General features: G+C 38.8%; 5 protein-coding genes across 5 annotated transcripts; 1 reads left to right on the forward strand and 4 right to left on the reverse strand.

Annotated features, from left to right (window-relative positions):
* Nucleotides 1-450: 450 nt before the first annotated feature.
* L201_007833 (uncharacterized protein) lies at nucleotides 451-4,926 on the reverse strand (the record flags this gene model as incomplete). The annotated part of the gene is made up of 19 exons (XM_066223536.1): nucleotides 451-532; nucleotides 613-912; nucleotides 982-1,407; nucleotides 1,471-1,550; nucleotides 1,607-1,696; nucleotides 1,759-1,812; nucleotides 1,871-1,988; nucleotides 2,046-2,062; nucleotides 2,118-2,170; nucleotides 2,223-2,484; nucleotides 2,557-2,638; nucleotides 2,705-2,818; nucleotides 2,899-3,000; nucleotides 3,055-3,136; nucleotides 3,191-3,301; nucleotides 3,370-4,003; nucleotides 4,071-4,199; nucleotides 4,261-4,336; nucleotides 4,403-4,926. The coding sequence occupies 19 exons, from the start codon at nucleotides 4,924-4,926 to the stop codon at nucleotides 451-453; spliced, it is 3,336 nt and encodes a 1,111-aa protein (XP_066079633.1).
* Nucleotides 4,927-6,146: 1,220 nt separating this feature from the next.
* Nucleotides 6,147-8,823, forward strand: L201_007834 (iron-sulfur clusters transporter ATM1, mitochondrial; the record flags this gene model as incomplete). Its single annotated transcript, XM_066223537.1, has 6 exons — nucleotides 6,147-6,777; nucleotides 6,866-7,052; nucleotides 7,144-7,402; nucleotides 7,499-7,673; nucleotides 7,747-8,536; nucleotides 8,610-8,823. The coding sequence occupies 6 exons, from the start codon at nucleotides 6,147-6,149 to the stop codon at nucleotides 8,821-8,823; spliced, it is 2,256 nt and encodes a 751-aa protein (XP_066079634.1).
* Nucleotides 8,824-8,915: 92 nt separating this feature from the next.
* L201_007835 (uncharacterized protein) lies at nucleotides 8,916-9,793 on the reverse strand (the record flags this gene model as incomplete). The annotated part of the gene is made up of 2 exons (XM_066223538.1): nucleotides 8,916-9,710; nucleotides 9,770-9,793. The coding sequence occupies 2 exons, from the start codon at nucleotides 9,791-9,793 to the stop codon at nucleotides 8,916-8,918; spliced, it is 819 nt and encodes a 272-aa protein (XP_066079635.1).
* Nucleotides 9,794-11,066: 1,273 nt separating this feature from the next.
* L201_007836 (uncharacterized protein) lies at nucleotides 11,067-11,861 on the reverse strand (the record flags this gene model as incomplete). The annotated part of the gene is made up of 1 exon (XM_066223539.1): nucleotides 11,067-11,861. One exon carries the CDS (start codon nucleotides 11,859-11,861, stop codon nucleotides 11,067-11,069), a length of 795 nt encoding a protein of 264 aa, XP_066079636.1.
* Nucleotides 11,862-12,510: 649 nt separating this feature from the next.
* Nucleotides 12,511-12,960, reverse strand: L201_007837 (uncharacterized protein; the record flags this gene model as incomplete). Its single annotated transcript, XM_066223540.1, has 1 exon — nucleotides 12,511-12,960. The coding sequence occupies one exon, from the start codon at nucleotides 12,958-12,960 to the stop codon at nucleotides 12,511-12,513; it is 450 nt and encodes a 149-aa protein (XP_066079637.1).
* Nucleotides 12,961-13,199: the final 239 nt, after the last annotated feature.

The following is a 13,199-nucleotide window of genomic DNA, read 5'->3' on the forward strand; positions in this document are numbered from 1 at the left end:
TTCAATCGTCGGTTAAAGTTAACATGTAGCCCAATAAGACTGATTCAAGCTATAATGAATTGGACATTTAAGCAGATGGTTTAGCGTATATATGTATGTATGTGTCTTCATGATACAGCTGTATTTATACTTTTCTTGCATCTTGCAAAGAAGATCTGTTTGACAGAGGCGAAAATCAAAGAAAGGTATCAAGTATACATAAAATACTTGGAGCGGGTTCGTTTCAATATAAAGTGATAATAAGTGATAATATAGATAAGACACAAAAGTAGATGAAGTATATTTGCTTCTTTTTTCTTAACTTTCCGAAAACATTGACAAACTAAAATCGAAGAATCAAATAAAAGTGGAGGAAAAGCGAAACAAAGAAAAAAAAAGATACTACTATATATACAGAGTTACAAATTTTGATAAGGCAAGCCGACAGGTGAGGTGAACACGTCATTCTATCTAGCCGTGATGAGGAGTTTGAGCCCTACTTCCAGCTCTTGAACCCATTCTACTATGTACGGGAGTTTGATGTGCGGGTGTTCTAATGCAATTCGAGATTTCAATCAGTCTCATGCTAGGTTGACCATACCTCAATACAATAACTCGTAAATCACAACTCACATTATTCCACTTCCATGTTGACTATGTAACAAACCACCACCTAAGGTGATTTGATTTCTACCAAATCCCGGTAACAACATACTACCATCCCATCCATCAAATCCATCTGAACTCATGAAAGTAGGTAGGTATTCCGCCCATCCATTTGAAGCAGTTGGAGTAGAAACGAAATTGACTCCGGCAGATCCGCCCATGTTGTTTGCATTGCTGTTGTTATTGCCAGAAGCAGTCAAAGGATTTGCTAAAAATGCTGCTGTAGGTGAAGGTGCGATTGATGGTCCTGCTTGAGACGGTAAAATCCTATTAGTGAAAAAAATCGTCGTCAGCTTAATGCCCTCAAATTAAACATCGGTTGCTTTTTCAACTCACATCATATCTCCACCTTGCGGTATGAAGGCAAATTGTGTTTCATTGGAATGACCAGGCAATAAATCTCCAGGTTGCCAATTTGCATGTTGGTCCATCAGCTGAGGATCGTATACCCCGGTATTGTTGTTATTGCCTTGAGCTTGGGCATGAGCATGAGCAGCTGCAGCTGCCACGGCGGCGGCGACTGCGGTAGAATGATCTGTCCCGACTGTACCTGCTATTGGAGCAATCGCAATAGGATGTCCAGTTGCCATTGTTCCGTGAATTTGTTGGCTAAGTATAGTTCCAGGAGAAGCAGGTGCTGTAGGTACTCCAGGATTTCTCAATTCCCGGGTCTTGCGTACAATCTCCCTGATAAAAGCCGCATATATGGCTGGCTGATGTGAAGGATCGACAGCGCAGTCCTCGAGAATATCTGCCATTTCCCTGAAGAGAAAAGAAACGTTAGCTAAATCACGAGGATTGCGCTAGCTGACCATGACCGCTTACGAAACGAGCTTGAAAATGGCCTCTTCAGAATCGTGATACGGCCTCAATTCAGGTTTGAGCAATTTCAAGAGGGATAGAAGCTATTTTCATGTTATATTAGCGAAGTCCATAGTAACCAACCTGGATCAGGACTCACAGCATAACTACACATAACGAAGTTGGTATCAGGCAGATACGGTAAATAACCTTTTGGTAAGAATTCCTCCTTGACTACCGTACACACACGCTATATGGTACAAAATATCAGCTTATATCCCTTTATCGGGATGCTATCCAGCTTTGATTTACGGTGGCAGCCTCATATACATTTGTCAGGAAAAAGGAGATATCCATTTTGGCGCGCTAAAGCAGGAATATCAGCTGTTGTGAAACCAAGGTCTCATCGGATGTGGTAACCTACTTCTAGAGCATTTTCCAAACCGAATGAGTACAAGACCAAACTCGAGTAAGCAAAGTAGAATTGTGCTCTCGAGTCGTATTCCATTTTTCCGTCAGCGAGTCCAGCAATGCCAACGTATCTGGACAGAGATTATCAGCTTCATGTATCTCGTCCATCGTTGTTGCGCGGCACATACTGTTCAGGTTTGTTCCACTGCGATGTTATTGTGAGCTGAGTTCCTTGTTCAGAGACGAAAAAACAAGCTCACCTCTGTCAACCATCGCCTTAACTCTTCATGAGCGGATCGTACAATAAGCATATCTGTCACGGAATTCAGCATGCGGTATCCCTAACAGAAGAGAGCAAAACCCACAATCGCAATCATGCCTCAATCCACTAACAGTAGTAGTACTACTATATATGGAGTCTATAGCTCTACTCATAATTTGTTGAAGTACCACGTAAGCTGATAATGGTCTATCTGAAGGTAATGAAAATCTCTGCTGATGCCATGAAGCTTCACAAGCGTTTCTGATTATGTAATCTTCTCTGAGAGTATACGGTTTACCCATTTGTGCTGAAAGTGATCGATCTAATACGAAACAGTGCAACCAACATCTTTCACGATTGATTATCTATGTAGGGAACAACGACGATCAGAAGGACTTAGAGTAGGGCTAGCGAAATTTATGCAGACAGAGGCTTACCTCAAGATCCCTAGCTTTGCCTTCTTCGGTATCTAACCCAGATACTATGCTCTTTCTATGTAAATTTAGGTCTGTCGCCATTCTACGAAACAGAGTAACGTCAAGATTGGCTCAAGCAATCTACAACCAAAGCACAGGACAAACATACCGGATAGCCATACCTAACATCAACCAAGTTCTATCTTGCTCGAAAGTCTTTTCTGGGCCCAATGTCCATAACGATAGTAAGAGGTATGCTTGAACGACTTCGACTGATTTATAGCTATTTATCCAGACCCAACATAATATAAATTAGCGGGATTGTACACATTTAGATACTGAGCCCACTAGAACCGTACATACCCTCTTGAAGGTACTTCAAATGCCAAACGTTTAGCGTATGCTGAGAGATGAGCATGTAATTCAGGCCTTTTGTGATAATACCTGGCTGCCAAAGCACAGATCCTAAGTAAAAACAGATGTAAGCTATGACCTAGTCAAATGTCGGAACTAGCTTACACAGTACATAAGAATTGACTTCTTTGTAACACCAAATCGGGTGTATGGAATTCTCTATATACTAGCGGTACATGATATGCCACTGTGTGGGGAGGATTTAAGCTACCATCTTACAGAGTGAAATTGAAAAGCTTACTGTGATCGAAGAAGATGTCAAACAATTCTCCAATTTCTTCTCTTGACACAATGGTCATCAGCTCCGGTAATCTATTGTCACTCAATCCAGCTGTCGGGTTCAATGTCCCTCCTGTTATGGTCGAAAACGCCAGGTCAGCTGACCCTGACTTTATGAATAACAAGTTTTCCTATACTCACCTAATTTGAAATAATTATGAGAAGCTACACCTTGACCGTTGTCACCAAATGGATGATGTTCTTCTTCCTCTTGCATACCGTTTACATTGCCATTACCGCCTCTGATATCACTGGTGGCCGTTCTATAACTTCCTGGTGATAGACCCATTGGACTACCACTTCTTTGTGGTGGATTACTCCTACCATCAAAATTCAATGCTGAAGTCCTATTTAACGGTTTACCATTTTGCCCTACATTCTGATTATTAGTATTGTTGCTATTGCTATTGCTATTCTGATTGTTGTTGTTATTTGATTTTGACGATTTCTTATTATTAGTATCGGTATTTTGCAAGCTAGCTTCTGCTAATAGACCTAAAGGCGATAATACATTATCAGGTAAAGAATGTAATCTAGGTGATAAAGGTGGTTGTGAATGATGTGGTCCATTTGCTGAATCTTCTCCTCTCATTTCACCCGAGAATGGATCTCCAGCTGAACCATATGATTGCCGATTCATTGCTACTGCTATTGTTGGTACAGCAGAAGGTGAAGTATGAGAGGTTATCAAATTTATCACATCTGTATCAGCTGTAGATGAGTGTAATGCCGTAGAGAAAGAGTTGAGAGCTCCTTGGTCAAGGTTGCTTAATGCCTAATATGATATCGCAGAAAGTTAGTAAGGGCAACAAGAATAAACGACAAGGGGGAGATATACTTACTGCGCCTATACCCTTCATAGCAGCTTCAAACTTGGCCATCTTAGCTGCCATAGCCTCATTCTTTCGGGTACTTCGTTTCCCTCTATTTGATTCCTCGAATATGCATTCGTGACCACCAGATTTACAACGCTAAATAGTGCATTCAATTAGTACTACATGATAACGCTTAAAATGCAGAATCTTTACTCACCTTACATGGCGCTCCTGGTCCAGAAGACTCGTCAGGTATACACCTCATCTTGATTTTTCGACAAGCGATACAAGCTCTGCGATATACGTTAGTCTGAACTGCTGTATGCGGTTTTAATTGGTAATGTAAAATGCAAACTCACCTTGACCCTCTCGTTAATTTGACTTTCGGTTTATCGCCCTTCCCTTTTCCACCTTTACCTTTTCCAGCTGGAGTAGACTTTCCGTTTCCATCGTTATTGTCTTCATCGTCGTCATCCTCATCATCATCATTGTCATCACTATCATTTGAACCTCTATTATCTTTTGGTGAACCTTCATTGTTAGATACCATACTATCATTTCTCATGTCCATGATTTTTGCTCTTTTATCTTGATGCTGATGTTGTTGCTGATGCTGATGATGATGTTGGTTTGATGGATGCAAACCATTATCCAAGTATGATGATGAGTTTTGATCGTATGTTGTCGAAGTGTGTAAAGGTGAAGGTTGAAATGGATTTGGCATTGAAGAATAAGCTTGAGCATAAGGATGAGAAGCTACTTGAACCCAACCCCCAGATTCATCGGTTTGTTGTTGCTGTTGTCCCAACTGATTCAATGTCATTCCATTAGATTGTCCATGTCCGTAGGAAGTTGACGATGATCCTTCCCAACCTCGTTTCATCTTGGCAAGACTTGACAACTTTTCTTAAACCACCTGTTGAGTTAAGGTTAATTCACGTGACGAATCCGTCTATGTAAATTTTCTGGTAGATTAATGCGATTTTATTCCACGAGCGTCAAAAGCAAAAGCCGGTTATCAAGGTTAATCTGAAATGAGTAATGTCGATTGTAAGACAGCAATGGAAAATAAGGATATAAAAGATAAACGATAAAACTGTGTAGCCGAGATTGAGGAGGGGGCTGAGTAGTTTCAAGTTGATGCGTTTCTCTTTGATGATCTTTGCTTTGTTCAAGATTGGTTCCTACTTTGTTCGATCTGTTTTGGTTTAGCGATAACTCCACAAGTAGACACCACCTATTGTCAGAGCTATGATTGGTAGTTAATATACTGGGTACTGAGATGTGAGGTATGTGGTAAGTATGGAGGTATAGAAGGTATAAAGGGGTGGATTAGGTCGGACAGTGGGTTGCCGGGTTGTATAAGGTGCACACTCCGGTTATTGGTTACCACTCTTTACTCTTTACTCAACTATATACTCGAATGGGAGAACCGACGTTACCGAATAAAATCATAAAATCATAAAATCATAAAATCACCGTACAGCAAACATGACAAAACTCGTATGAATATCACCCGTCACCCGGCGTTATGAGATTGCACAGTGATGTGGCACCCTGAAACACACTAGTCTGGCAGCGATCGGACTAGTGATGAAAATGGTGACGTCTCGATTTTCTAGATTAAAAGTCCTCGTTGTCGGTTTTCAAACGTCTTCAATCAGGCACAGATCAGACTGGTTTGACCTCATCCAGAAGCGGACTTTCCTTGTATATGTGTGCTGCAGCGAAGAAAGCACAAAAGGCAATCGCAGCAGTATTAGACACAGTGTGGAGCTCGACAAGTGTACTTGTTTGCTATCAAAAACCTCAAGACACTTCATGGGACAGCTAGGAGAGCCATGCAGCAAGGTTATGTATATTGAGATCTCATATGGTACTCACGAGAATGTGCTGTTGCGCTAATTCTCCTAAATTACGCAATTTAACCGTATGAGCTGAAATTGCGCGTATAGAAGGTATCGATGGCATCATAACCGAAATTCGGAACTCGCAATTGTTGTTAATGACTGCTACAAAGATTTTATATAGCTTACAAGGCTTTCTGCTTCATCGTTATCTTGCTTGAAAAGGAATCCGACAACAACAAAATAGCATATTAACATGAGCTTCGGCTCCTGTAGTCGATATGCTCTGCCTAGGACAACATTACCGTGGTGTTCATCCATAGCTGGGCCTTCGAGGAATATAATCACATTACATCATCCAAGACGAGCTGAGATTTCATCAAGGACCATATTACCACAGGGGACATCCTGTAGAAGCAGAATAACGCAGATACCTCATCATAGAGGGACATCAACACCGTGCGTATCCTCTTTAACAAGAAGAGCATCACCTCTCGCGTCTTTCTCTACTTCCTCCCATCGACGAGTACCTCCACCTTCATCTCCCTCATCTTCACCTAGAAGCCCTACTACAACTGCAAACACGACAAATGTGTCTAACCCGCCTAAAACGGCGATAAACCCAGATGCGACACCCAAAGATATATCAAGCTCCGCTCAAGATAAGACAGATTGGAAAATAATAATCAAATTAGCTGAGAATATATGGCCTAAAAATAATCCTAAAGTCAAAATACGGGTTTTAGGTGCATTAACATTGTTAGTGGCAGGTAAAATCTTGAATGTACAAGTACCGTTTTTCTTTAAAACTATAGTGGATAGTCTAAACGTACCTATAACTGAAAGTAGTACAGTCTGGGTATTAGCGGGTGCATCAATTGCTGGATGTAAGTGCTTTAACTTGTCTAGGTATGATAAACATAATGGAGGAATTTCATATGGCTAATTTGATTTTGATACCTGCGGAATGAATAGATGGAGCAGCTAGAATCTTGACAACCGCTTTTGGTGAATTAAGAAATGCCGTTTTCGCTTCTGTATCACAAAGTGCTATTAGGAAAGTCGCTAGAGAAACCTTTGAACATTTGTTGAATATGGACATGAAATTCCACTTAGAGAGACAAACCGGTGGATTGACTAGAGCTATCGATAGGGGTACGAAGTGAGCTTTATAATTCACTCGCTTTGCCTAGACAACCTTGACTTTTATACTACTTGTTTTTGATTGCTAATTCATACATTCAATATTATAGAGGTATATCATTCATACTCTCTTCAATCGTATTTCACGTCATACCAACAGCTTTAGAGATATCAATGGTTTGTGGTATATTATCGTGGAAATTTGGATGGGATTTTGCAGCCGTTACAGTAATAACAATGGGATTATATACTTGGTTTACAATTCAAACGACAGCATGGAGAACTAAATTTAGAAAACAAGCAAATTCAGCTGATAATAAAGGTGCGACTGTTGCTGTAGATAGTTTAATCAATTATGAAGCTGTTAAAGTGAGTTTCAAGAACCGCCTATACCATATTGAGTTACAGAACATTGATTTATCTCTTCGATTTGAGCGAAACAAACTAATAATATGAGGTGTTTAGGCTTTCAACAACGAAAGATTTGAAGTAGCTCAGTATGACGCCACCTTGAAAACTTACGAAAAAGCTTCAGTAAAAATCGCAACTTCCTTAGCATTGTTGAATTCAGGTCAAAATTTCATTTTCTCAAGTGCTTTAACTATGATGATGTTACTTGCTGCTCAGGGAGTAGTAAAAGGTGGGTGATATGATGATATCTGCAGTGGGAAAGGTCGGCACCTGTAGTACAATAGCTAATATCCATTATATAGGCACAATGACTGTTGGAGATCTGGTTATGGTGAATCAATTGGTGTTCCAGCTTTCTTTACCATTAAACTTCTTAGGAACTGTATATAGAGAATTGAGACAAAGTTTGATTGACATGGAAGTGATGTTCAACTTGCAAAGTTTAGATTCTGGAATTAAAGACAAACCCAACACAAAACCATTAGCATTAAAAGGTGGTGAAATACGATTTGAGAATGTGAATTTCGGATATCATCCTGAGAGACCAATATTTAAAGATTTATCATTTACTATACCAGCAGGACAAAAAGTAGCTATAGTTGGACCTTCAGGATGTGGTAAATCTACAGTATTTAGATTATTATTTAGATTTTATGATTCACAACAAGGTAAAATTTTAATTGATAATCAAGATATTAAAGATGTAAGTTTAGAATCATTGAGAAAATCAATTGGTGTTGTACCACAAGATACACCATTATTTCATAATGATATTTTACATAATATTAGATATGGTAATTTAGAAGCAACAGATGAACAAGTGATTGAAGCAGCTAAGAAAGCTCATGTTGAACAAACTATTGAAAGATTACCTGAAAAATATAAAACTAAAGTTGGTGAAAGAGGTTTAATGATTTCTGGTGGTGAAAAACAACGTTTAGCAGTAGCTAGATTATTATTGAAAGATCCTCCAATTTTATTTTTTGATGAAGCTACAAGTGCTTTAGATGTTTACACTGAAACTGAATTAATGAGAAATATAAATTCTACTTTATTAGGTGGTGGTAAAACCAGTGTCTTCATTGCTCATAGGTAAGTCTAAATTGTGCAGTTGATTGATATATCATACTTTATCAGGCTGACACCTCCAAACCTTATCATTTAGATTGCGAACAATATCGGATGCGGATCTCATCATAGTATTACAAGATGGACAAGTGGCGGAACAAGGATCACACGAACAACTCATGACTATAGAAGGCGGTGTATATCAACGATTGTGGTTGGCTCAATTAACTGAGAGTATACAGAGTAAACCTGAAGAAGAAAAAGATGAATCTAGAGAAGAGTTAGAGGTAGTTGGCGAAAAGAAAAAGTAATGATCCATTGTGCGGTATTTCGTAACAAATCAATATATGTATCAGACATAGAAGCTAAGATTATGATTTAAGCTGGTTACCAATGATTGCAATTAAGCGTGGCAACTGCGTTCTTTTTGACAGAAAGATTCAGGTCTGAAGGAAGTGTAAGTCGTAGCTGGTAAGACTTTTTGCAGGAGAGTAATCTTAACCTGACAAGCAGATTTACCTTGGTATAAGGATTGAGGAGTAAGAAATTCAACTTCTGATAATTTTTTGACAATCCTGGAAGGATTTTGATGTCTGAGATCATTATAGAGATATTTGGAAAAAGGAACCCTTTCCAAGGAATTCGTTCGTTCATTAGATTGATCCGCCCATTTTATATTGGTAAATTCCAATGTGTCCGTTTCCCCTTGCTCGTTTCCTATCAAAGCTAGATATTTATCAGGTATTTCTACTTCTAGTTCACATGTCCACTTGGTCCTCGGTGATCGATCACTACTTTGATTACTATTGAACTCTCTTGAACTTTCACCGCTGTTCTTAACACACCAGATCTTTGGGTTTCCCTCTTTACGAGTTAAATCACCACGTAAATTCTTCCCCTGGTTATATAGTTTGAATGCACCTGAACTTAGAAAATCTTCATAAGTTGCGTCCGAAACGAACAGTGATATTGAAGGGTCAATTCCTAGATCTGTCAATTTATTAATCTCGGCTTGTTGATAAGTAGTGTCACTCTCTTCAGATCTGATTATTCGTCCAATTCCAGTCTCTCTATTGGTAGAATTTTTAGATGGATCTCTTTTTTCAAAAGCGTCCCAGTGTTTTGCAAGAATGCTTGAATTTTCGTAACATACGTTATCGAGTCTGTTACGATGTTGACAGGCTTCATAGTCCCTAGACTGAGTGGACGGACTCTGATCGTCCGAGAACTGTCGGGGAATACAGCGTTCACACTCACAGAAAGGCATTGAAACAATTTCATTCTGATCTTCCGTGGTCGACGAAGTTGATTGGTGAAAATGACGTTGTGAGTGAGAACAAAAAGCATGAGACTGAGTAACCTGTAACCGAGAGAGGAAGGTCGTATTTATACTGGACTTCATACCCTGTAGTTACCTGCGTCGATTTTGGCTGAGCTACAAGAATTCAATCCATACCAAAAGGAGGGAATGGCAGTTAGTCCTTTTTGGGCAGCTTAAGACATACGCAGACACAACGGAGCTACTCTCAAAGGTGATTTGTGGCCATGACGATCCCACATTGTGCAGCTACTCGAATTCCGGGCTCTTTAGCGCACAGTGTTCTTCCCCTGTTCATCCTTTCCAAATCTTTCGGACTCCGAAAAATGCGTTTCCTTTGCAGACCTTTTTTGGACACTGGGAATACAAGGAAGAAACGTACTCAGGATATTTGTGATAACAACTATATTTTTGATGCTTCACGGCATGGTCGCATGTTTGATCGATCTAGTACTTCTCTTGTAAGGCAGATCCCGATAATCTATCAGTCAGGAACGAGACGATGGTGTTGTATTACTGATAACGACTATGCATATACGTTTATATTTGTGTCTATATTAAGCGATGTGTTACAATATGTATAATAGTAGAATAAGTGATATTTAAGTAACTCGACGAGGTTCACCGATACTAGCCTAAGTGAAGTTTTATAACGCTACTTAGTGCTTACGTAATCCATCACATGGTGGCACTCCAAGATTTGACTAATTTGTGTCACCTTCAAGTTGTCATCCATTCGTTTTATCATATTCTTCGCATTGTAGTCTCACAACATGTATACCTATATACTTGTATGTATTGACCTCATAATTTCCATTCTCTCTCGGTAGATTTGCCCACTCTTCCGGTTTGCAATTTTGGCATTAGTTCAGTTCAGTCTCAGACTTGTCTGTCCGTTTCGTACTTTATCGTAATATTTCGGACCTTAATCGTCTACCTGTCTGTTCAAGCTATCATTGTCTCTTGATCATCCTCCGGATGAGAACGGTGGAATTGGCAGTCAAAGGTCTGCAGCAACAGTAGGATATAAATAATAGTTGTGATTCCTCCCTGGCGTAATATATGCCGGTAGGATAGATGGCGATCAAGTGATGTAGACAACCAAAACAAAAAAAAAACCGAAATATCACACGTATACATGTCAGATCCATTATGAGCGAGATCGGCATCAGATATCAGAACCATTCGTAAATAATCCCCAATTGAAACGTTGTTGACCTGCGATTTTCCCATTTTCTACTCCGCTACAACAGGATCTATAGTGAAAGTAGTCTTGATCGTAGCAGGTCGAGTTCCGTTAAAAGTTTTAACTGTAGTTTCTAACTCGGCGGGATATCTACGACCATTAATACTTTCAAGTTTCATGCCTACTTTGTTTATTTTGTGATCATTCTCGTATTTACCAAGCCAATGGTCATGAATAACCCTGAAACTCTCATGTTTCGAGTCTGTTTTTGGTACAACCAATTTAAGAATGTCTAAAGTTTGACTACCAGCACCTTTATCAGATTTAGGAATTGTTGCTTGTACTTCACAATCCCAAGTGCCTGAATAAAGGTTTGAGACGGGTTTCTTTTTCATGAAAGTAGCGAGAGTACTTCCGCTCACTGGGAAATTACCTTGAGATTTCATAGAATAAATATATGATGTTGAAGTTTGACCTGACAAGTTCATCGTCCTGTAATTTTCACCCAAATTACCTGGTCCCGTCCAAAACGCTGTTGCATTGGAATTCTTCAAATCGTTACGTCTACCACCTATGGCAAGTCTCGGGTCAGAAGATGCTTGGAAGGGTCCAGCGTATTTTTCTGGATTGTAACAATCAAGATCCATCAGATTTGTAGAATTTTCTGTGGTCGCTGCCATAGCATTGCCTTGGGAGATACTGGAGAGCAGTTGCTCTTCATAGTTATCAGGAACCCCTAAGCTGGTAAGAGCTGCGGAAGAAGCTTGGAAAGCTCTACAGTCGTCACAGAAATCACAAGCACAATCCTCTGGATGACCGCCAAAGCCTGTAGATTGATTGTCCATTATATGTGTTTAGTGGTTTGGTGAGAGTGTATGTCAGATAGAAGAGATATTGAATGATGATAGATTGAAGAGCAAAAAGAAATAGGACTGACCGTTAAGATAGCTTTTTATATCTTCCAGTTAGTGTAGCGACTGCGTAATGTGAGAATCCATTCAGCTCTTTCTAGCGGGGTTTTGAAATTAACGCCTTATTTAATAAAGTGCAGATTGTGACTGAGATCACGTCGGTCATGAGCCTCGAAGCTTTACTAGCTCGGTAAGCTGTATCAAATTGTGGTTCACGCAATCACTTTTCAGTACAAATTTCTTTTGAATCTATCATAGAATAAACGATGCATTGAATAATAATATTTACTGATCTACAAGACTACCTTCTAGACTGATTTTAGAACAAGTCAACAAAGTACATCGAGCTTGACCAAAAACATCTTTCAATTGTTCATTAATCATATTTTCTTGACCTTTTCTACTAGGATCAAGATGTTTAGCTGAATTTGGAACTTAATTCCAAACACCTTTTAACAGATTCACCGTGTTTTGAAAATTTTCCTTCAGAATCTAAATTTACCATTATTTTATCTTTTTTATTATAATCCAATTCTGACTCTGAATCTAAATTACGGGAATCATGATTCAAACTTTGTAAAGCTCAAGTTGATGAATTTGAAGGTATAGGTTTTAATAAAACACTAAATTCTGAAATTTCAGATAATAATTTTTGATTAATCAAATCTTCTAAAACTGATATAACATCTAAATCAATTAATTTTGATTCATCTTCAACATAACATTCACCTTTTCCCATTACACAATAATCTTCTTCTTCTTCCCCATCTGTCATCATGAATAATTTACAATTAAAAGGTGTACTAATATGTTTGATTGTAGCAGATTGTCTTAACCATTCTTCTGTCCTATTTTTACTTCCTAAATTAGGATTTATTGGATTCCTAGATGAATATGATATTGTCATTTTAAAACTTTCTCCAATAGGTGCAAATGATTCATAAGATATTGTCTTGCCGCTTTTAGTGTCGAAGAACGTTAAAGGTATACTGATACTCTGTTGAGCATCATTATTTGAGCGATTGGAGCTCATTGTGTTTGAATTGGACTTTGCTTAGATGGTCGTTCAGTAGAATAGTTTAGTAATATCAAATAGTGGACCAGATTTGGTATCATGATTATTGATTCGACAAATCTGGGAATGGTATATATATGTATATATGAGTATATGGATGCCTATAGGATATGATAGAAGAGCAAAAGACATAACCTAAGCGAACTTGATCGAGCTTTGAATATCGTTATTACCGAATTTCGATACTGCTAATATCT

The sequence above is a fragment of the Kwoniella dendrophila genome, chromosome 11, assembly GCF_036810415.1.
Source record: "Kwoniella dendrophila CBS 6074 chromosome 11, complete sequence".
Classification (NCBI taxonomy): domain Eukaryota; kingdom Fungi; phylum Basidiomycota; class Tremellomycetes; order Tremellales; family Cryptococcaceae; genus Kwoniella; species Kwoniella dendrophila.